At 46.7% G+C, this 25,041-nt stretch overlaps 1 protein-coding gene across 2 annotated transcripts in view; it reads right to left on the reverse strand.

Moving 5' to 3' along the window:
- Positions 1-646: 646 nt before the first annotated feature.
- Positions 647-25,041, reverse strand: part of LUC7L3 (LUC7 like 3 pre-mRNA splicing factor) — a 986,884-nt gene continuing 962,489 nt past the window's right edge. For both annotated transcript variants that reach the window (XM_069654911.1, XM_069654912.1), the window contains 3 exons: positions 5,270-5,418; positions 3,460-3,653; positions 647-1,119 (listed from right to left, as the gene is read on the reverse strand). In XM_069654911.1, the coding sequence (XP_069511012.1) occupies positions 3,493-3,653; positions 5,270-5,418 (310 nt within the window). In that variant the 3' untranslated portion in view covers positions 647-1,119; positions 3,460-3,492. The remainder of the gene's footprint in view (positions 1,120-3,459; positions 3,654-5,269; positions 5,419-25,041) is intronic.

The following is a 25,041-nucleotide window of genomic DNA, read 5'->3' on the forward strand; positions in this document are numbered from 1 at the left end:
CTTTATTGTCTGATCAAATAAAGGCAAAGTGATCACACACATGAATGCCACCTAATAAAACAATCGCTCAACATTGGGAAAAAGCAGTCACTGCCTATGATGTAATGGCAGAATGAAATGTGTCATGTAGTCCTTATGGGAAAATTGTCTGCCTGTAATACCAATAAGATCAACACATCTGTGAATTTTTAGGCCCCTTTGTTAACTTTATACATTAAATAAGCTGGAAGAACTGCAGAGACTTTAATCTGTTTGCCAACTCTCTTTGGTATAATATGTGGGCTTTATGTAACGGGGTAATGTGTTTTATCTATGCCATGCTGATCATCCAATATATATTAATGAGAATTATGTTTACAAATCTTTAAATTATAGGGTCAAGAGAAAAACTAGTAAAGAAAATTAAAAGAAATAAAAGTCCTCTGTGAGAAACAAGCATCAACCTGACTGAACATGCATTAAAACAATTACATTGACTGCACGTTGGTGAATGTAGAGATAGAATATCACATCTACCAAATAAGTGCCTCCTGTAGAAGAAATTGTAATTTTCCCCTAAACTAACGCACTTGCATTTGGCAACAAATGCTAAAGAAAAAAAAGTTACTTGTAATTCATAGTGTGTAAATTACAGCAAAGGGACACATTTTGGCTTTAACACACATTTATTGGAAACATGTTTAATACTTAACATTTCAATGACCAATTTGTAACAAAAATGTGTTTTCCTATTTCTTAAACCAAGTTGTGCATACCTATTAATTTTCGTTTGATTTATACACATATCAACAGTAATTCTTGTGTTTCAATGCCTCAATGAAAAAAGTGAAAATCACTGTGCAAGCAATGGGTTCAGTATTGTAGTTATATCTTTGCATGTTTTCAGTGGAAGAATGTGTAACTTGTTTTTCCAACAACATATATGTTAATTTAACACAGATCTGTGACATCAAACATCAGTCCTGAAATGGATGTTTAAGGAAAAATAATCTTTAAAAATATATACCAAAGAGGGCCTTATGCTTTTCTAAGCCACTATAGCTTTCTTTCACCTCAATTTTAAGATGACCTTCATTTTATGGTAGGTGTTCTTGTGTTGTTTACCGTCAAGGCTCGGTCCTATAAGGCAAAATGTAAGGAAATGACAAATTAGACAGTGTAAACAAAAGTCATATTGTCACACTATAATACTGATATGATCTCTGCACTGTTTACCATTTCTGATTTATATAGCTACATAACCATAGGCAAAAATAGATATACATCTACACGAATGCATGGAAGGCAATATTTCCTTTACAAAAATAAGGGCAAAGACTGCACGCAATTAGTTCTCGTTCCCAAAATGTCACTCCAACCCAATGTGTCTGCCACTTCCGCCAAATGTGTATTATTTGAATCATTTATTAATATAAGGAAGCATGTTATCTTGTTCAGTTGATTATATTGATATGATATGATATATTTTATTTGTATCGCGCTCGTACACATGTGTTTCAGAGCGCGACAAGGCAAGGGAGGGGAACAGGGGAGAACAAAACAACGATTTTACTAGGCCCAGTGACATTCAGAAAGTGCAAGTGCATGGGAAAGGGGAAAAGTGCATGGAAGGGGGAGAGTGGAAAGTGTGGAGCAGAGGAGAACAGATAAATAATAATAAATACAAATAAATAGATAATGGAGTAATAAACAGGGGTAGTGTAGTCAGCAAGTGGCAAGTGCTGTGTTTACAGCAGCAGAACTGGGCAAGTCTGGTAAGTGCATAAAGAAAAGAAAATGGGGGGGCTGGGGCACTGTATGGGTACAGATACAGTCCCCAGTGAAAGGAGTGGCCGGGAGGCAGTGCAGAAGGTCGGCAGGGTGAACAGGTACCTGGGCCCAGGGGACAGAGGGTGGCCAGGTGCACAGTGCCAAGAGAGCAGATCAGCAGGGGAGAGGGGGAGCAAAGGCAGATGCAAAGAGGATGGTCTTGAGGTGGTTCCGGAACCGGAGATGGTTCTCCTCAAGTTTTAGAGTGGCAGGGAGGCTGTTCCAGAGAGAGACCCCAGCCGAAGACACGAGATCTACCTCCAGCTTGTTTCTTTGAAAAACGACTGACCCTGAGGGAGTTAGAGGTAAAGGAGCGAAGAGCTCGAGAGGGGAGGTATTTGCAGAGGGATAGCTGAAGGTATTTTGGACCCAGGCCCCAGAAAGCCTTGTGGACAATGCAGAGGGTTTTAAATTTAATCCTTGCATCCACTGGGAGCCAATGGAGAGATTTCAGAGCTGGAGAGATACGATCCCAGGGCTTGAGGCCAAGGACAAGTCTCACAGTCCTGTTCTGGATTAGTTGCAGAGGGCGACCTAGAAAGAACCAGAGCTTGGGAGACAGTGAGCTTCTGGGGGAAGAAGAGGAAAGGAAGAGTACCTAATTAACCAGGTAACCAATATGGAACTGCAATGCCAATATATACAAGTTCACAGTTCCTTAGGTTGACTAAATTGATGTAAATCTGCCCCAAACACATATGGCTTGAAAAGACAGAATCTCCTATTCAAATCACAAAATAAACACAGGTTTTATGAGTTTACACTGAAATGAAACCATTAATATGGAGAGAGAGAGAGAGAGAGAGAGAGAGAGAGAGAGGTAGGGAGGGAGGGAGAGAGCGAGAGAGAGCGATTGGAGGTGGGGGTTATATGTGTATACAATTTAAAAATCATTAAAGATATCTAAGCCCGTTCTCCACTTCATAGGCATGTACAGTTGAAAAATAATTCTATTTGCAGTCTTCACAAACTTCTTTTCAATATATTTATACACACAAAACGTTTGTTTTACAGAGAACAGCATTCAAACATGATGTCGGTAGAGAAAGGAGTACCTGGCATGAGTACCTGCTTAGTTTGACTGAATCCTTGATTTTTAATGTGCCTTTTCACGGGCCGCTCAAAACACCAACGCTCTGTGTGGTATGGTAGACAGCTGCAATAATTCATAAACCCTACACTTCCATCAATCCAATGCTACTGGCTCTCGAGTTACAGAACAAACTGCATTAGAATGCAAGGCGATAAAGCACAATACTAGAAACATCCTTAAAAATTAATTACTAACAGTTTAAATAAGAGTAGTCCAGAACGTGCCCCCAAGCATTACATTATATATCACTATACTATACATTCAAAACAGCATTATGAAATAAATGATAGAGGCCCAGTAGATGGCATGTATAATATGGTCACGTCATTAGAAAGATGGCTATATGTTCTAAAGAGGCAGACTAGTGTGGGGTCAGGTCTGCTAGAAAAGAGACAAAATGTACCTCAAACTGTTTTTTGCAGGACTACACTGTCTTTCTTCAGAAGAGGCTTTAGTATGTCTTCTTGATCCGCTTACTTCCATCTTCTCTGCATACTTACGCTGCGCTGTCAAACAGTAAGAAAAACCCTAAACAGCGAAAGAAGCAACACACTTACCTTTTTCTGATCTGAGGTAATATCAGATCAGTTTTAATTGGACTGAGTTTCACCTTCAGATTTAATGTCTTCGCCGGTCCCATTGACCTTATCGCTAGCATCAATCTCCGTTGACTCACTAATTGTGACGTCAATCCGTTTTTCGCGAATTGTAGAGTTTCTGTATTTTTTCTTTTCATTAAAGGTCCTCTTTTCTGTAACAGAAACATAACTGCGATAATAGCACATGCTGGAAAGCAGGAAGACTGCAAAATAAACAAGCTAAGGTTTCACATTTCGATTAGAAAAAAAATAACTTTCATCGCTGGTAAAATGGGCATGGCGAAACTAGCCAGAATGTAATGTTTTCTTTGCTTACATTTAATCCGAAAGGCCCCCCAAAGAGTGAGGGTTTACAACGGATGCATGAAAATAAGTGCCAATGTAAGGCTAGAGCACACTTGTGTACTCGAAGCTCACTGGGAGTCTAACACAGTAGTCCTGTAAGCGTTTGAAATGCTTCCGGTCTATTAAATTAATATGCAGAGAGAGCGCAGTCAGCCAGTCCTCTTGTTTAGAATTACATAAAGAAATCTCTGAATCCTATTAAAGGGGCCCATACAATTTCACCCAAACTTCTCATCGAGATTCGTTCATTACGTGTTTTGTTTGTCATCATGGCGGATCCTGGATTCGCTTTGGCGAAAAGCCAGTAAGACCATCAACGTGTCTATCTATAGGACTGCGTTGGCATCCTTAACGGGGTAAAGCATTATGTAACAACTATTGGCAAGGCCATCAGTTTTGCCTTTTGTGTAGTCACGGTAAAAGCATTTGCTTGGCACTGCCATAAAGGTACTTACTTACCTGTGCTTAAAATGGCAACAGTTGGAACATTTTAGAATTACCTAGGTATATGATAACAGTGCCAAGAAAATGTCCATCTAATAATACCCACACACAAGTCAAGAGTGTTGGCTTTGTCGATACTTGTTTTAAACATGACTTTATTGCAAGGAATAGGTACAAATATTGTTATAACAACAGTAGCACATTGCTCCTGCAATTAAGCCTAACACTGCAAGTCTGTTTAGAAATTACACTGGCAGGCAGTGTACCTGCTTGATAGACATATCTCAAAGAGATCCCAGGAAAGTGTGTTTTGGGTGGGTATGGGCAGTTAATGGTTGGGAATGGCCATAGCGATTAGAATGACCATGGACAGACAGTGGGTGGATAACTAGCCAAACACCACCCACACACTTTGTGTGTGTAGATTTTTTCAAGTAAAAACCTAACTTTTGTATATAAAATACTGAACTTTTGTGCCATGTTACCAGTATTTTGTGGAAAGCTAGTGAAATAAGTCTAGGTTTTGGAGATCCTACCTCAGACATATTTGAAGGTACCCTCTTCGCAATCCCTGCTGATAATAATAGATACAAATGGTTTGCTAACTAATTGCAGAAATATTTGCAGTATTTTCTCAATGGCAATTTAATTCGGACCTCCCTGTCGAATTCCAGGCACACTGCAGGTCATGTTACAGCATTGCATGTATGCTAAACTTATTTTCAACTGCATACTTTACATCTACAGCGCTTAAGTATGCATTCAATGTGGTATGCATTTAAGAATGTGGGTAATGCGTATAGTCTGCCAGCCATTGACAAATGTATATTGTTGAATTTGCAACTCATTAAATTATTTTGGAAAAAGAAAACTAATCCTATCATGAACTTATTTTTAACATGGCGTGAAAAAACATACTGCTGTAGCTGGAGTTTGCCAAGTGTGGGCAGCAAAAAAAAAGTCAAAGAAAGCTACAAACCTTTGTCATTACATTTTCTATCTCGTTCTCTCTCTCTGCTTTTGCTTCTGTGCCTGCAAGATCTCCAGTCCCGGCTTTTGGATCTTCTCTCCAGACTGTGAGAAGTGTGTTTTCTCTCTGCTCTGTCGTGACTTCGACGATCTCTACTCCTTAGAACAATGAAGGCCACAAAGAAAATAATTAACAGGTTATTAATATCCTAGGTAAAAAACATTGATACCAAAACAAGCCTTAGAGGAGGTTATATCTAGGACCCCAACATATCACCTCCCGCATCCCTGAGTCAATCTTTGATGGCCTATAATCCGGCCCTTCTGAACCAATCTACAATAAAATATATGGATTCGAGACCAACAGGGGGCACGGTAGAAGATAAAGTTAAAAAAGGAACCCGAAGAGCTGGGGGAGGAAGTCTGGAGGGTGTGCAGAGCACGGAGTAGTCGATCTCCCTGCTCCAGGACTTTGATCGGAGCGTGAGCTGCGAAGGGCAAGTTGCGTCCCAGCCCTAAGATGAAGATCGGCCTCTGGCACACAGAACACAAAGCAAAGAGGACCGCAAGCGTGGCCATGTGCACTGTGAGGCTGGCGAGTGAACTGCAGGGTGAACTGCAGGGAGGGCCCACGCCTGAAGGGCTGCACAGTCCCCCCTCGGACAGGAGGAGCTGAGGTGGAGCCAGAGCGCCATTAGCAAGCAGGTGGAAAAAACAACAGGGGAAAAGACCAGGAGGAGCGGGAGCCCCTTCCCCATCACAGCTTGCAGAGGGCGGGAGCTCCCAATGAAGGGTCTGAAGGGAGCCGGACCCAGAGGTGACCCCCGGGCTGGGGAAGCCTCCACAGTGGGGGAGCTGGAAAAGGAGCCCATACCCGCCAGGAAGAACTGGGAGTTGCAGACTCCCCCCCAAGTATCGTGTCCTGGGCACTAGCAACCCGGCGGCATAGCTTGGCTGACCCCAGCAAAGACCTGAAAGGTATGCAGGCCCAGTAAGGGCCCGACAGAGGTGAGGAGCAGCACGTTGGGAGAAGTCCCTGTTGTGGTTACTGCGCAAGCTACTTGGGGCCTCATTTGAGAAGGAAATCAAATTCCACAGAGGCCATCAGTGCGCAGGGTATGGTGACGGTCCATGCTCAGTGGTGGTAAAATGCCACTACTGCAGTGACAAAGAAGAAATCCTTCAAATGGCATGGGAGCTGGGCACAATAGAATGGGAAGGAGCCCAGGTGAGGATTTTTCAGGACCTCTCAGTTTACACCCTGGATCAATGCTGTAAATGTCGACCCCTGACCAGATGGCTCCAGGAAAGGGGGTGAGATATCGGTGCTTTCCCTTTGCCCAGCTGCTTGATCTCAAGGGGGAGAACTATGTCCTACACCAGTGAGAGGATGCCGATAACCTCCTTAAGGAACTGCAGAGTGAGGAAACACAGCCAGAAAGGGAATGCCAGCGCCCGCTGAGGGAACATTTTAAGAGCGCATTTGCCCAACCTAAGGAAGGCAGGAGAGAGGGGAGCTTGATACATCCTAGAAAGTTGAGGGTGCGGCAGTCACCGCCCCCGAAGTGAAATGAGGTGGTGACAAAATAACTCTGTGGTTAGGCATTAACTGTGACTGTTGTCCCTATTGCTTGCCTGCTCATCGGGGAAGAGGAGGCAAGGCTGACTGCTAGCCTTAACATACCCTGGTGACCTGGGGAAATCGAGGTGTCTCTACTTAGATGGTCTAAATGCCCCGAGTGTTTATGGTTCGGTTTTGGGGTTGATGTTGTGGGCTAGAGAGGGTAAACAGGGAGGGGGATAGGATGGGAGGGTGTGTGGCACACACAGGGACGCGGGGGTCCCTGATGGGGTGGAGGTCCCTGGTATAAGGACATTTCCCAGAAAAGGACATGGTTGAGCTGAAGGTTGCAACCCTTAACTTCAAGGGACTCAACTCCCCAATCAAACAGTCGTTGACATACAATATGTTCTGGATCCTCCAGTAATCCGTTCTGTTTTTACAGGAAACACACTTCAAACAGGGGATGGAACGACCTTTGCGAAAGGGGGTGGTGGGGTAAATGTTTTGGGCTTCTAACAAGGACCATAAAAAGGAAGGGGTGGGAATCGTGTTGGCAAGATCCTTCCATATGAAAGGGCTCCAGGTCAAGAGAGGAGATTCCTGGTGCTTAAGGGTCAGGTGGATAGAGTTATTTTTACCCTAGCTACGGTATACACACCTAACGTGGGCCAGCTCCCTTTTTTGAGAAGGATATTTTTGGTACTAGAGGAATGGGGGGGAGGGACACATGTTAGTAGGGGCGGGACTTCAACCTGGTCACCGATCCAAGGTTGGACTGGTGGTAAGTGAGGGGGGGAGAGAGGGGGCAACAAGCAAATGGGGAAAGGGAATAGCGATTTTGCTAGCCTCCGGGAGGATCGCTTTTGGGTTGATGTTTGGAGGGCATCCTGCCCTCAAGCGGGGGGTTACACTTTCTTTAAACACCTTACTCTACTTCTACTAGAATAGACCTCCTATTGGTTCTGAGAAAGCAGACGAATGACATCACCTCCCCCAAGGTAGAGACAGTCACGTGGTCGGACCACGAGATGGTGACGGCATCTTGGCAGTTAATACAAACAGAATGGTCACCCCAGGTTGGCGATGTAATGATGTCTTGCTTAGGGACTGTTCGGGAGAATTCTCTCTTTAGGCTGAATTTCCTAACCTAGTGAGTCCCCCAGCAGCTTTGCTGGATTCCTGGAGTTTGTTTTTTTCTCCTGCCAAGAGTGAGACTCTCTTTCTCCCACTCTTGGACATGATTTATGGTGTTCCTTTGACTGTTAATGTGTTTTATCGGCTATGGGGTCCTTTACTCAATAGGGTCTCATGTGTTTTTACTATGTGTGTTACCCAGCACCCTCCGTGCAGTGACACAGGGATGTCATAGTGACACCCCACCATAGACTCCATACCCTGGGACTGACTACTGTCTCCCAGGGCATGTAAAGTCACCATTGACTTTACTAGTGCCAAATTATTAACAGAAACCAGTACAAACCATCATATTGCGGACGTACTGGTCGGGGCAATTCGATTGCCCTGGGGTCTGTTAGTCGAGGGGGCACGTCTCCGTCCCCCCTGATCGAGTTTTGGCTGATGGCAGTGGAAACTACTTTTTATATTCGACCGCAAATATTTTCCTATGGGATTTTCCCATTGTTCGAGACTACCAACTTTAATTATTTAATTCTTATAGCCTCGAACATACCGCCGGTTTATTTAATTAATATTAATTCGCCGGTTGGTATTTTTTGCCAGGACTCGATTCTAAAATGGCGTTTGTGTTCTCTTCTGTGACTCCAACCCAAGTCGAGCCCTATGTTCCACTTTTTGGCGGGCTTCTCCACAGAAGCCTCCAAAAGTGGTGCCACTCTGTCTGGGTACCACAGAGGGTATGGGAGGGGGTTTAGGCACCCTGGACTGAGTTACCTTGGTAACTCAAGTCACACTCTTGTGTGATTGGCCCAAGTGGTGAGCCGGCCGGCTCACCACTTAGCATGTTTGATTGACAGCTAGGCTGAGTGAATGGGGGTATGCTGCATAAAAGCAGGGTTTTGGGGACTGGAACTTCAGAAGTCGCCACAGGACCTGAGAATTCGACGAGGGAGAAGTTGAGCCAACTTACCACGATGACACCACCGGTGGAGCCCTGCGGAACCGACTCACCACTTCCCGACGACAGAGAAGATCTCCCGGCTGGAGAGGCTTCTTCCCCTGACTGGTGGGCACAACCAGTTTTACCTTCTTTTCTTTGCACCCCAGATCGGTTTGTGGTCGAACTGCCCGTGCCAAGCACCCCGGCGGCCGGATAGCCACTCACCACTGAACCGCGAATCAACGGACCGCTCCTTGTACCTGAGAAACTCTGCGGCTGGTTTCTTCCCTGGCAGTGCAACGGACTCCTGTCTTCCTCCACGACGAGATCCTCTCTTCCCCCGGACGAAGCACCGACTTGCATCCGCTGCCAGGAACAACTGCCCCCGCTGGAGTATTCTGTCATGATGCCTACCACCAAGGAGCCAGGTCCAACCCAGCAACCCCAGAGGCAGGCATCATTTCCCCCAGGGAAGTGCCAGCAGGCCCAAGCTGGGGCCCTTTGGACACAGTCCTGGCGCCTTAGGCGCAGGGCTCATGTTGGACCCCTGTCCTGGCGCCTTAGGCGCCAGGCTCATAAAGCTAGACATGTGTTCAAGTGTTTTAAGATACACTTACCTGATGCAGACCATGCTGCTACATCCAGGCCCTCTTGAGGCCTGAATGGAACTACTTTACCTGTGGACCTACTTTCCCCTGGGTGTGGTCGGGGAAGGATACATACCTGATCGGTGGAAGGATACATACCTGGAACTTCTTCCAAAGCTATTTAAACCACACCCGATCAGCAACTCACGCTTCGCGTTGTTCTGCTCCTCGCAGATGGACGCTCACCGTGTCAGCTCCTGCATCTGGACTTCAGCCACGCCTGTCAGCATCCTGGGTCACCTGCTAAGAGAGAATTGGAGAGAAAGAAGACCTTACCTGCTAAAGCTGCATCACGGAGACTTCACACCGACGATCCTGAAAGGGAAGACATCATTTTAAAAGCATTTCGCTTCGATCGCTGCAGCGCTGCATTTCACTCACCTTTCCTGGGCACCTCCATCTTCAGCAGCGATCATCCGGATCCGCAGCCACTTCCCAGAGCCTAGAGAGAAAAAGACAAGAACACAAGGTGAGAGAAGGAAGGGAATAGGAAAAGCTCAGTTTCCTTCTAAGACTTACCTGTTGGGTCATTCCCATTTCATTTCGGGTCCTGCCGCTTCCTGGCATTCCGGACCCCGGCCCCTATGGGGAAAAAAGACAAAGACATTGAATGAGCAAATGCAAAGACATTACCCGAACGCTCATCCAGAACTTACCTGTCATTTACTGGAACTGCACGTTTCACTTTGGGTCGGCGCCATATCTCCGGCATTCCGAACCCCGGCCCCTAAGGGGAAAAAAGACATAAGCGATTAGCGCTTGCTGCAATAAGACAATGAACATTATTATAAGGCTTGAACTTTTGAACTTGCTACAGAACACTTACAGCGCCTTACCTGAATAGTCAAGCTTATTTGAACTCCCATCAAACCTCAATCCAGTGAAGTAACTGGGTTTCAACGCGCCCCTGCATCAGAAGCAGGATGGAGAACTCATCCTTCCAGACCCTAAGGTGAGACTTCACGGGGAATCGAGGAAGGGTATCGTGGAGGGCTGGAAGGGAGTGGGAGGCTTGAGCATTATTCCGTCAGTAGGTAATACTCCCTTTTCACGCACAGGGGAATATTCCTGCGAGCCAGTGAGTCCATCTTCAGAGTCCTGCGCTTCACCATAGAAGAAGCATCAGCACTCGAAGCCAGACCTGCGCCTCCGTGGGAATCAGGTGAGCGTGACAGAACGCGAAGCCTGTAACGCTCACCTGATTCTCGCAGAGGCGCCGGTCTTGACTGGGCGACTACCGTATCTTCAAAGGTGATGTGTAGCACCCGGTTGGCTCTTTGGGCTGGACCTCTGTGCACTGTATGCCTGACGTGTAGAGTAAGATGTCTGCAGATAGAAAATATGGGGTTAATGAACTGGGGTTATTGGGGTGTCCCTATCTCTTTCCTCTTCTCCTCTCCTGTAGACCCCCAAAGGTTAACGCTCTCACCTTAGGTAAGTGAATGCCGAGCTCTCCATCTGCCTCAGGGCAGGGTGCTGTAACCAGTTTCTTCACTGGATAGGTAGCGCAGGCCTCTTGACTTCAGAGGACTGCTGTCCGTCGTTTACTGCACGAACGGTAAGTTTCGAGTCATTCAAATGTCTTTAAAGTCTTTAGTAATGATGTCTCTTGTTTTGCAGGGTTCCGGCGATGGCGGATGACGGGCTGAAGTGAGTTGAAGATGGAGCCCGTGTGATGAATAGAAGCGCCTGGAAGCACGTAAGTAAGCGCTAGTTGCCTGCTTCACTATGCGCTCTAACTGCCTTTTTATTTTGCAGGTACGAGTTCGGAGCGGCTGCAGGGTGCCGGAATACCCACTGGATTAGATGTGGAAAGGAGTAATGGCACGTGAGTATTAAAGTTCCCCAATGTCTTTAAACGCACCTTGTTTTGTCTTTCAGATGCGGGATGCAGCGCCGAAGGCCTCCGGAGCGTGCGAAGAGTTGGTAAACTTTTGTCTTTCAGATGCCGGAATGCTAACCTGTTCTTTCTTGTCTTTATAGGTGTTGCTGAAGACTGGATTCAGGATGGTAAGCCTTTGCCTTTCAGATGCCGGAATGCTAACCTGTTCTTTCTTGTCTTTATAGGTGTTGCTGAAGACTGGATTCAGGATGGTAAGCCTTTTTCCTTAGACCCAGGACCGGATGCAGAAGACACGATGAGCGTTCTGCTGCAGAGGTTGCAGAATAACGCAAAGCAAGATTCATCCACCGGGTGTGGTTTAAATAGCCTCCTGTAGTGCTTAGGTGTCTCCTTCCACAGCCACGCCCAAGTAAGAAAAGAGTTCCTGGTAAGAAAAGAGTTCCTGCCTTCCAGAAGAGTTCCAGTGTTCTGAATCTAGGGAGTGGCTCCAGCCCCACCCAACAGGAAAAGTAGTTCCAAACAGAAGAGGATCAGAGGCTCAACTGGCAGGCAAGTAAGCAGCATGGTCTGCTGAAGGTAAGTCCACCCAAGCATTATGAGCCCGGCGCTTCCAGCGCTGGGACTGGGCATATTTATGAGCCTGGTGCCACTGGCGCCAGGACTGGGTCCAAAAGGTCCCAATTGGGACTGGTTGGCACTCGGAACCTGGGTTATGGATCTGCTTCCAAGGGAGTTGGGAAAACCCTGACCTTTTGGAAGCAGAGATCATGACAGTACCCCCCCTCAAGGCCCCTCCCAAACCGGGCTTCTCCGGGGGTTTTGGCTTGTCAGGAAATGTTCGGTGAAATCTTTTGATTAGGCGAGGAGCGTGGACATATTCAGCAGGTTCCCAGGATCTCTCTTGGGGGCCATAGCCTTTCCAGTCAATTAGGTAGAATAGTTTAGATTTGGAGATCTTGGAGTCCAGAATGCTTTTGACTTCAAACTCGAGTTCTCCATCCACTAGGATAGGTTTTGGAGATTTGGTTAGTCGGGTTTGAGGTTGCACGGGTTTTAATAGAGAGACGTGGAAGACCGGATGTATCTTCATGTGCGGGGGCAAGTCCAACTTGACCGCTACTGGGTTTACTATGGTAGTGATGGAATAGGGACCAAGGTATCTTGGGTTGAATGTGCGTGGCCCTTTTAGAGATAGATATTTGGTGGATAACCAGACTTGATCCCCTACTTGATAGTGAGGGGCTTCCTTCCGATGTTGATTTGCTCCTTTCTTGTATTGTTCTTTAGCCCTTTGAAGGTGAGAAACAGCTTCCTTAAAGGCTTGGGTGATTGTAGAATGCAGGTAGTCTACTGCTGGTGTTTCAAGATCTTGGAGGGGATCCAACTCCGAGGTTCGAGGGTGACTGCCGTACAAAAGAAAAAACGGGGTTTTCCCAGTTCCCGAATGGACAGAGTTATTGTAGGCATACTCGGCAATCCAAAGGATATCTTTCCAAGTTTTTTCAGTTTGTTGCAGCATGCAGCGTAAATACTGTTCCAGAGTTTGATTGGTCCTCTCGGTTTGTCCGTCGGTCTGAGGGTGGTGACTGGTCGATAGTCTCACATCAATTTGAGCCGACCGACAGCAACTTCGCCAAAAATGAGAAATAAATTGACTACCTCGATCCGAAATTAGAACCGAAGGAAAACCGTGCAGTCGGACGATGTTTTCGAGAAATTCTCGGGCCAGAGTTGCTGCTGTTGGCAAGCCTTTGAGCGGAATGAAATGCGCCATCTTGGAGAATAAGTCCACGATTACTAGAATCGTATTGTATCCGGAGCATGGAGGTAGATCGGTGATGAAGTCCATAGAAAGCGTATGCCAAGGGCGAGGTGGGATGTCAATAGGGCGTAAGAGGCCTGCTGGTCTTTCCTTTTGACTCTTGTTTTGGGCGCATACTCCACAGGACATTATAAAGTCTCTGATATCTTTTTTCCAAGACGGCCACCAGAAGTAGCGCTTGATCTTTTCTGAGGTCTTGGCTATACCGGGATGACCTTCCATTAAAGAGTCGTGATAACAAGAGATTACTTTTTTCTGTAAATCTGTGCTGGGTAGGTATAATCGTTCTTGGAAATACAATAAGTTGTCCTTTACTGCAAAGTCCTTTCCCTGCAGATGCCAATTCTGTATGTCTGCTGGAGTTACAAGTTGCCTGGCTTTATCCTTAACTTCCTCTATGGATTCTGTGGCGATTACACCCAGAATTCTTTGTTCGGGAATGATTGGTACAGGTTTAGGGTTGACCAAGTGTTCTTCCACTCCCATCCGAGAAAGGGCATCGGCTTTACCGTTCTTTGTACCAGGTCGATAGGTAATTATGAAGTCAAACTCGGCAAAGAATAATGCCCAACGGAGTTGTCTAGAGGATTGGGCTTTTGCGGTCTTCAAATATTGCAGGTTTCGGTGATCCGTAATCACAGTAACGGTGTGTCGGGCCCCCAGCAGATAATGCCGCCAAGCCTTAAAGGCAGACTTGATAGCCAGAAGTTCCTTGTCAGTAATCGTGTAATTGATTTCAGGAGGCGAGAATTTGCGGGACCAAAATGCCACGGGATGCAACTGATTGGTTACCGGGTCCTTTTGTGATAGAACTGCCCCCATGGCAAGGCTTGAAGCATCAGTTTCCACAATGTAGGGGAGTTCGGGGCGAGGGTGTTTTAAGATTGGTGCAGAGATAAATTTAGTCTTCAAATCCTGGAAAGCTTGTTCCGCCTCGGTAGACCATTCAAAACGTTTGTTTTTCTTTAACAAGGCAGTGATGGGCTGGACTATTCGAGAGAATTCGGGGATAAACCTGCGGTAAAAGTTAGCGAAGCCTAACATGCTTTGCACACCTTTTACGGAGGATGGTGATGGCCATTTGAGAACTGCATCGACCTTCTTTGAATCCATACGCACTCCACCAGGTGATAATATGAATCCCAAGAATTCAACTTCAGTCACGTTGAAAACACATTTTTCCAACTTAGCGAAAAGTTTGTGTTGACGCAATCTTTCGAGGACCATTTTCACGTGTTTCCGATGTTCAGATTCCGATGAAGAATAAACGAGGATGTCGTCAATGTAAACAACAACACATACATCTATGAGCTCGCTGAGGACATCGTTCATAAAATATTGAAAGGCGGCCGGGGCATTGCAAAGTCCGAAGGGCATGACCTGATATTCAAATAGCCCATACTTGGTGCGGAAGGCCGTCTTCCATTCATCGCCCTCTTTTACTCGTACCAAGTGGTAAGCTCCTCTAAGATCCAGCTTTGTATATATGCATGCTTTTCTGACTTGGTCCAGGAGTTCAGGGATCAAAGGTAACGGATATCTATTCTTAACGGTGATCTGGTTCAGGGAGCGATAATCGATACAAGTTCTAAGGTCTCCTTCCTTTTTTGGAACGAAGAACAAAGCTGAAGAAGCAGGGGACTTGGAAGGACGAATAAACCCATTTGCCAGGTATTGATCCAGGTATTGTCGAAGGTGAAGGTTCTCAGGCTCGGTGAGGGCATAAATTCTACTACAAGGAGGAGTAGATCCAGGTATCAGGTCTATCTGGCAGTCATAAGACCTATGAGGAGGTAGAGAGTTAGCCTGATCCTTCCGGAAAACATCTTGGTATTCTAGGTATTCGGGAGGTAACTGGGGAGTCTCTGAAGAAATTGCGGCCAGTGCAACACCAGGTGGAGGGTGACAAGTAGAGACACATTCTGGAAACTGGACCGTTCTTGCTCGCCAATCGATCAGAGGATTGTGTTTCTCTAACCAAGGTATTCCTAGAATAATCTGAAACTGAGGGGCCTTGATCACATCGAACACGATCTTCTCATGGTGTCCATCTTGACTTACTAGCGTCACCTCTTGAGTGGTATGCGTTACTGGCCCGGAGGCTATCTCCGTACCATCCACCGTAGTAATGACGTCCTTTACAGCCTTGGGACAAAGAGTTAGATTCATCCTCAAAACCATTTCATGATCCACATAATTGCCGATGGCACCGCTGTCGACGTAAGCTTCAATTGCATGTAATCGATCCGGATTATCAGGGCTAATGAGGACCATAGGTATCACGAAATGCGAGGTCACGGAACTGGTTTTCACGCTCGGCAAGAGGACCTCTATTCTTGTCGGGCGAGGTCGTTTCCCTGCTCAGAGTTTGTAACTTTGGTAACTGCAGCTCCTACTGCCTTCTTGGCAGGTTTCACCGGACAGTCTCGAAGAAAGTGCCCTGAGTTTCCGCAATATAGGCATAATTGCAACTGTTTCCTCCTTTCCCGCTCCCTTTGTGTTAGAGGACCTTTCAGACCCCCTATTTGCATGGGTTCCCCGGAGTCTACTCCTTTGGAAGGAGTTGGCGGTTTGGAAAATACTCGAGCATCAAACTTGGAACGATCGGCCTTCCTGTTCTGCAGCCTGTGATCTATTTGGACGACCAAGTCTATATAATCCGAACAGTCTTGTGGGGGATTCACTACTTGGGCTAAAACGTCTTTGAGCTCTCCACGTAGACCTCTATAAAACAGCGTAATCCTTTTGTCCTCAGGCCATTGAGTTTCCACTATTAGTCTATTGAAAGATGCAATATAAGCCAAAAGGTCTTGATTACCCTGTCGCAACGAAAGAAGCTCATTGTCCAAGGCCTGCCCCTGTGAATGTCTTGCGAACAGTTTTTTCATACTAAGCTGAAAGGCTTGAAAATCATGGAGAACCGGATCATCTTGATTAACTAGAGGGATCGACCAGTCTGCCGCATTGCCACTAAGGTACGAAAGTACAAAAGCTACTTTTGCTTGATCAGTTGGAAAGGCTGCTGGCTGGCATAAGAAGTGCAAGCGGCACTGATTGATAAATACTGCAAACCTCTTTGGGTCACCAGAAAATCGTTCGGGCGGAGCCAGAGGTACATTCCCAGGTAGGTTGATCTGCACTGGATTCATAGAGGATGTTGAAGGAAGATTTGCCCCTGATGCGGGTAACGGGGTCTGTCCGGCTTGTGACTGTAGCACTTGTCTAGCAAGATTGTCTGTTCTCTCCTTGGAAATAATTAGTTCCCTTCTTAGAGCATTCGTTTCCTGACGAGCTGCATGCACTTCTGCCCTTAGTTCCCCAAGTAACCGGGCTAGGGGGTCAGTATCCGAGGTTTCCATAGCGCCTGGGCGAGAGTTTTGCGGTAGGCTTTGCGTTCTGTAACGCTCACCTGATTCTCGCAGAGGCGCCGGTCTTGACTGGGCGACTACCGTATCTTCAAAGGTGATGTGTAGCACCCGGTTGGCTCTTTGGGCTGGACCTCTGTGCACTGTATGCCTGACGTGTAGAGTAAGATGTCTGCAGATAGAAAATATGGGGTTAATGAACTGGGGTTATTGGGGTGTCCCTATCTCTTTCCTCTTCTCCTCTCCTGTAGACCCCCAAAGGTTAACGCTCTCACCTTAGGTAAGTGAATGCCGAGCTCTCCATCTGCCTCAGGGCAGGGTGCTGTAACCAGTTTCTTCACTGGATAGGTAGCGCAGGCCTCTTGACTTCAGAGGACTGCTGTCCGTCGTTTACTGCACGAACGGTAAGTTTCGAGTCATTCAAATGTCTTTAAAGTCTTTAGTAATGATGTCTCTTGTTTTGCAGGGTTCCGGCGATGGCGGATGACGGGCTGAAGTGAGTTGAAGATGGAGCCCGTGTGATGAATAGAAGCGCCTGGAAGCACGTAAGTAAGCGCTTGTTGCCTGCTTCACTATGCGCTCTAACTGTCTTTTTATTTTGCAGGTACGAGTTCGGAGCGGCTGCAGGGTGCCGGAATACCCACTGGATTAGATGTGGAAAGGAGTAATGGCACGTGAGTATTAAAGTTCCCCAATGTCTTTAAACGCACCTTGTTTTGTCTTTCAGATGCGGGATGCAGCGCCGAAGGCCTCCGGAGCGTGCAAAGAGTTGGTAAACTTTTGTCTTTCAGATGCCGGAATGCTAACCTGTTCTTTCTTGTCTTTATAGGTGTTGCTGAAGACTGGATTCAGGATGGTAAGCCTTTTTCCTTAGGCCCAGGACCGGATGCAGAAGACACGATGAGCGTTCTGCTGCAGAGGTTGCAGAATAACGCAAAGCAAGATTCATCCACCGGGTGTGGTTTAAATAGCCTCCTGTAGTGCTTAGGTGTCTCCTTCCACAGCCACGCCCAAGTAAGAAAAGAGTTCCTGGTAAGAAAAGAGTTCCTGCCTTCCAGAAGAGTTCCAGTGTTCTGAATCTAGGGAGTGGCTCCAGCCCCACCCAACAGGAAAAGTAGTTCCAAACAGAAGAGGATCAGAGGCTCAACTGGCAGGCAAGTAAGCAGCATGGTCTGCTGAAGGTAAGTCCACCCAAGCATTATGAGCCCGGCGCTTCCAGCGCTGGGACTGGGCATATTTATGAGCCTGGTGCCACTGGCGCCAGGACTGGGTCCAAAAGGTCCCAATTGGGACGGGTTGGCACTCGGAACCTGGGTTATGGATCTGCTTCCAAGGGAGTTGGGAAAACCCTGACCTTTTGGAAGCAGAGATCATGACAAGCCTACCCATAATTTCCCACCCGGGCGCTATGGAGACTTCCGAGACAGATCAGCTGGCCCAGCTTTTGGGGGAATTACGGGCAGAAGTGCACTCAGCCCGCCAGGAGACTAACGCTCTCAAAAGAGAACTGATCCTATCTAAGGAAAGAACAGATGACCTGGCCAAAAGGTTATTGCAGGCCCAGGCAGGGCACACTCCTTTACCTAATTCCGGAGATACTTCCACATCAATGGGTTTGAATAACCCAGTACAAATCAATCTACCTGGACACATGCCTTTGGCCCCGCCTGAACGTTTTGTGGGGGATCCCAAGAAATATACCGTCTTTATGAACCAATGTCGTTTACACTTTCTATGCAGACCCGGGGCCTTCCCTAACGACCAGACCAAGGTAGCCTTTATACTATCTTACCTCAGTGGCAGTGCTGCCGATTGGTCTATTCCATTGGTAAATCAGGATGATCCCATTCTACAGAATTTTCAGGGTTTCCAGGCCAGCATGGAAAGATTGTTTGCTCGACACTCTCAAGGACAGGCCCTTGATAACGAACTGCTATCCTTACGACAAGGTAATCAGGATCTTCTGTCCTACGTTGCCACCTTTAATAGACTGGTTGTGGAAACTGGATGGCCAGAAAACAAAAGGATCACATTGTTTCATCGAGGCCTGCGCGGAGAGCTTAAGGATGTTCTAGCTCAGATAGTAGATCCAACCCCAGGTCTGCGCAGACTACATAGACTTGGTGGTTCAACTTGATCACAGACTTCAAAATAGAAAAGCAGATCGGTTCAAGTACGAAACCAGAGTACCGATCAAAACCCACGCTAACTCCAAGAGTACCGACGTATCCGAACCTATGCAAATCGGCGGTTTTAAAGGACCATTAACACAGAAGGAACGAGAGAGAAGGCGGCCTGTATTGCGGGACTTCCGGTCACTTTCTTCGAAATTGTCCGGTTAAACCACTGAAGAAGGTGGTTGGAGCCACTGATAACGATTTATTGACACCTGATTCGGGAAACGACCTAGCCCGACAAGCGTAGGGGTCCGCTTGCCGAGCTTGAAAACAAACTCTTTGACCTCGCATTTTGTCATGCCAATGGTGCTAGTGGACCCAAAACAGCCTCAGCTGTTGCATGCTATAAAAGCATACATCGACAGTGGAGCTATTGGAAATTACATAGACCGTGAATTGGCTTCCAGGATTAAGCTCCTTCTCCGCCCGAAAGTAACCCAAGATGTCATTACTACAGTAGATGGAACCGAAATTGCCTCAGGGCCTGTAACGCATTCCACTGTTGAAATGACACTGGTGGGTCAGGATGGACATCGGGAAGCAATCGTGTTTGATGTGATCAAGGCCCCACAATTTCAAGTAATTCTTGGAATTCCTTGGTTAGAAACACATAATCCCAGAATCGACTGGCGAGCAAAGAAGATAAGTTTTCCTGATTGTGAACCAACTTGTTACCCAAGAAATCCAGTTATGGGTCTAGCCTCAGCAACTTCCACCCCTGTACAGCTTCCGTCTGAATACCAAGAATTCCAAGACGTTTTTCAGAATGAACAGGCTAACACGTTACCTCCCCATCGGTCTTACGATTGCCAAATCGATCTGGTACCCAATGCTCAACTACCTTGTAGTAGGATTTATGCTCTTACGGAACCTGAGAACCTACATTTGCGTCAGTATTTAGATCAGTACTTAGCCAATGGTTTTATTCGCCCGTCCAAGTCTTCTGTCTCCTCAGCTCTGTTCTTCGAGCCGAAAAAAAGAGGGCGACCTTAGAACATGTATAGACTATCGCGCCCTAAATCAAATAACGATTAAGAATCGTTATCCTCTGCCCCTGATCCCTGAGCTTATCGACCAGGTGAAAGACGCTTGTGTGTACACCAAGTTAGATCTCCGAGGAGCTTATCACCTGGTGCGTATAAAACAAGGCGACGAGTGGAAGACTGCATTCCGCACCAAATTTGGGCTCTTCGAATATCAGGTGATGCCCTTCGGTTTGTGCAATGCACCTGCCGCCTTTCAGTACTTTATGAATGATGTTCTTCGGGAACTTATCGACGTTTGTGTCATTGTTTATATTGACGACATTCTGGCGTACTCCTCTTCAGAATCCGATCACAGAAAACATGTTAGGGCAGTTCTTGAGAAATTGCGCCAGCACAGACTATTTGCAAAGCTCGAAAAATGTGTTTTTCATACCACAGAAGTGGAGTTTCTCGGATTTATCCTGACACCTCAAGGAGTCCGAATGGACTCGCGAAAGGTGGACGCCATCCTCAAATGGCCATCTCCTAGCTCGGTGAAGGGAGTTCAGAGCATGCTCGGCTTTGCCAATTTCTATCGAAGATTCATCCCGGAATTTTCCCGAACAGTCCAACCCATCCCAGCTCTCCTAAAGAAAAACAAACGCTTTGAATGGACTCTTGAGGCCGAACAAGCCTTTCAGGACCTGAAAACCAAATTCACCTCTGCACCTATATTGAAGCACCCGCACCCAGATCTCCCTTACATTGTGGAAACCGACGCATCCAGTTCGGCCATGGGAGCTGTCCTGTCGCAAAGACACCCAGAAACTAACCAACTACACCCTGTGGCCTTTTGGTCCAGGAAATTTTCTCCTCCTGAAATCAACTACGCAATTACCGAAAAAGAGTTACTGGCTATTAAATCTGCTTTCAAGGCTTGGCGTCACTACCTTCTCGGGGCAAGACACACCATCACCGTAATTACGGACCACAGAAATTTACAGTATTTAAAGACGGCCAAGGCTCAATCTTCACGACAACTCCGATGGGCTCTATTCTTTGCGGAATTTGATTTTGTAATTACCCATCGCCCTGGCTGCAAGAATGGTAAAGCGGACGCCTTATCCCGGATTGGCATGGAAGAACCCAATTCGAGTTTAGAACCTGTGCCAATCATACCAGAACAAAGAATCTTAGGCCTAACTTCATTGCAAACTATTGAGGACATCCAAACGCAAGTAAAACAACTTCTAGACTCTTCAGCCTTACTGGAATGGAGTCAAAAGGGTCCTCATTACACCGTTAAGGATGACTTACCCTACTTCCAGGAGCGGTTGTTTCTGCCTAGTAAAGAATTGCAAGAACTTGTTATTGCCCATCATCATGATGAATCATTAATGGAAGGACACCCTGGTATCGCTAAAACGGAGGAAAAAATCAAACGCCACTTCTGGTGGCCTTCTTGGAGAAAAGACAAAGTCTTTTGTTTTGTCTTGCGGAATTTGCGCCCAAAACAAGGGTCAAAAGAAAAGGCCAGCCGGCCTACTTCAACCCTTGGATATTCCACCGGCACCATGGCACACCTTGTCAATGGACTTTATAACTGACCTGCCTCCTTGTGCTGGTTACAACACTATCCTTGTAATTGTGGATCTATTCTCCAAAATGGCCCACTTTATCCCTTTAAAAGGTTTGCCTTCAGCTTCCACCTTGGCCAAGGAATTTCTGGAGAATGTAGTTCGCATACATGGTTTCCCTTCCATATTAGTCTCGGATCGTGGAAGTCAATTTATCTCCCATTTTTGGAAGAAGTTTTGCCAACTAGCACAAATAGATGTGCGGCTATCCACCAGCCATCACCCCCAGACCGACGGACAAACCAAGAGAACCAATCAGACTCTCGAGCAATATCTTCGGTGCATGTTACACCGATCCGAGTTAAATTGGAAAGACATCCTTTGGATCGCAGAATATGCATACAACAATTCAGTGCATTCTGGAACCGGACAAACTCCTTTTTATACTTTGTATGGTCACCATCCTCGGACCTCTGATCTAGATCCACCTCTGACCCTGGAAATGCCCGCAGTAAATCATCTGCATTCCACAATAACCCAAGCCTTCAAAGAAGCTGCAACTCATTTACAGCAAGCCGAGAAAAAGTATAAAGAAAACGCTGATTTGCACCGAAGTAAAACTCCTCCTTACCAAGTAGGAGATCAGGTATGGCTAGCAACGAAACATTTACCCCTCAAGGGCCCGCAAACTTTCAATCCCAGATTCATAGGACCTTATCCCATCAAGGCTATAATCAATCCTGTGGCCTTTAAACTGGATTTACCGTCTAACATGCGTATTCATCCAGTTTTTCATGCATCACTTTTGAAGCCAGTACAACCAGGGACCCGACTGTCCAGGCCTCCAGACCCAGTTCAAATTGAAGGGGAATTAGAATTCGAAGTTAAAGACATTTTAGACTCCAAGGTGTTAAAGTCCAAACTCTTCTATCTTGTTGACTGGAAGGGATATGGACCTCGGGAGAGATCGTGGGAGCCTAGTAACCATGTTCACGCACCTCGATTAATACAAAGGTTCCACCGGAGATTTCCGAACAAGCCAAAACCCCCGGAGGGAACAACCTTGGGAGGGGCCTTGAGGGGGAGGGGGTACTGTCATGATGCCTACCACCAAGGAGCCAGGTCCGACCCAGCAACCCCAGAGGCAGGCATCATTTCCCCCAGGGAAGTGCCAGCAGGCCCAAGCTGGGGCCCTTTGGGCACAGTCCTGGCGCCTTAGGCGCCAGGCTCATGTTGGACCCCTGTCCTGGCGCCTTAGGCGCCAGGCTCATAAAGCTAGACATGTGTTCAAGTGTTTTAAGATGCACTTACCTGATGCAGACCATGCTGCTACATCCAGGCCCTCTTGAGGCCTGAATGGAACTACTTTACCTGTGGACCTACTTTCCCCTGGGTTTGGTCGGGGAAGGATACATACCTGATCGGTGGAAGGATACATACCTGGAACTTCTTCCAAAGCTATTTAAACCACACCCGATCAGCAACTCACGCTTCGCGTTGTTCTGCTCCTCGCAGCTGGACGCTCACCTTGTCAGCTCCTGCATCTGGACTTCAGCCACGCCTGTCAGCATCCTGGGTCACCTGCTAAGAGAGAATTGGAGAGAAAGAAGACCTTACCTGCTAAAGCTGCATCACGGAGACTTCACACCGACGATCCTGAAAGGGAAGACATCATTTTAAAAGCATTTCGCTTCGATCGCTGCAGCGCTGCATTTCACTCACCTTTCCTGGGCACCTCCATCTTCAGCAGCAATCATCCGGATCCGCAGCCACTTCCCAGAGCCTAGAGAGAAAAAGACAAGAACACAAGGTGAGAGAAGGAAGGGAATAGGAAAAGCTCAGTTTCCTTCTAAGACTTACCTGTTGGGTCATTCCCATTTCATTTCGAGTCCTGCCGCTTCCTGGCATACCGGACCCCCGGCCCCTATGGGGAAAAAAGACAAAGACATTGAATGAGTGAATGCAATGACATTACCCGAACGCTCATCCAGAACTTACCTGTCATTTACTGGAACTGCACGTTTCACTTCGGGTCGGCGCCATATCTCCGGCATTCCGAACCCCGGCCCCTATGGGGAAAAAAGACATAAGCGATTAGCGCTTGCTGCAATAAGACAATGAACATTATTATAAGGCTTGAACTTTTGAACTTGCTACAGAACTCTTACAGCGCCTTACCTGAATAGTCAAGCTTATTTGAACTCCCATCAAACATCAATCCAGTGAATTAACTGAGTTTCAACGCGCCCCTGCATCAGAAGCAGGATGGAGAACTCATCCTTCCAGACCCTAAGGTGAGACTTCACGGGGAATCGAGGAAGGGTATCGTGGGAGGCTTGAGCATTATTCCGTCAGTAGGTAATACTCCCTTTTCACGCACAGGGGAATATTCCTGCGAGCCAGTGAGCCCATCTTCAGAGTCCTGCGCTTCACCATAGAAGAAGCATCAGCACTCGAAGCCAGACCTGCGCCTCCGTGGGAATCAGGTGAGCGTGACATATTCTCACCACTTACGGTAACGTGTCCGCCAGGCCTCCATTTCTAAAGATTGCTACAAGGTAATAATAACCCCTTAACCTTCTGGACTGGGCTGGCCGCCTTGACCCTCTAACTGGTCCCTTTCTTTGGTCCAACTCCTTTTTGAACCGTTACAAGACTTTTGTGCACTGCAACCGTGTGACCTTGGACACATTTCGTTTGATCCTCTTAAAGTGGATCCTGCCTATTGAACTCTAACTTCACGGTTTTACTTTGCCTTCCTGTCTTGTTATGTTCTTCTAAAAGTGTTGGGATCTGTTTCAACTTATTCTCTGATTTTCTCTCCCTTTTTAAAAAAAACAAACTATTAGAGTGCCATCTACGTTAAGTGCTCACCGCTGTCTGAAAATAAGTGGGGCTTCACTTAATACTTGTCTAATATTCTTTTAAGGGAGTGTATATCTTTTAGTGACCGTGTTTTTTGAATTGCTTACTATTAGTGCCTGTGTGTTTTTCTAGATGTGGTTTTAAATAAATAATTATATCTCTTTTACACTATGCCCTGGTCAGTGTTTACTTGTTCTACTGTGTTCTCTTGACCTATTGTGAATACTCTGTATACTGCCTAACTCTTCTTGAGGGAAGTCTGACTGCTCAGCCACAGCAACCAAGTGAATCTGTGTGATACAGACTGCTACCAAGTGGGCTTACTGCCAAACACCTGTAGTCTTAAATCTTTTGCAGTGGTCCCAGAGGGAACTGCACAGGTTTCTGCCTAACAGGGACCTAGTCTTCAGAGACTTTTTGGGGAAAGAGATCCGCTCATTCTTTGAGGTCAACGATACAGGGGAAGTCCACCCTCATCTGGTGTGGGACGCTGTCAAAGCCACGATACAGGGCTTGCTGATAATAGAGGGGGTGTGGAAAAAGCAAGAGAGGGATCATTGAGAACATACTACGAGAGGAAATACGAGGGCTCAGGGCATAGCTGAACGGGGGAGGGGGGGACAGGACAGGCCTGCTGCACGTTATCCCGGATAAGAAATAGACTCTACATGCTACACTAATAGGTGAGGTAGTCAAGAAAATGAGTTATAATAAACAATAGCGCTATGAGAAAGGGGAGCCGGTGGGGTCGCTGCTGGCTAACAGGGCCCAGAGTAGTAGAGGGGACAGGCGGGTTGAGAAGATTAGGGACAAAGATGGGGGACTGGTCGGTCTGCAGGAAGGGATCCCTGGATGCTTTGCAGATTTTTATGAAGCAATA

Source organism: Ambystoma mexicanum, chromosome 3q (genome assembly GCF_040938575.1).
Source record: "Ambystoma mexicanum isolate Mex_15411 chromosome 3q, UKY_AmexF1_1, whole genome shotgun sequence".
NCBI lineage: Eukaryota > Metazoa > Chordata > Amphibia > Caudata > Ambystomatidae > Ambystoma > Ambystoma mexicanum.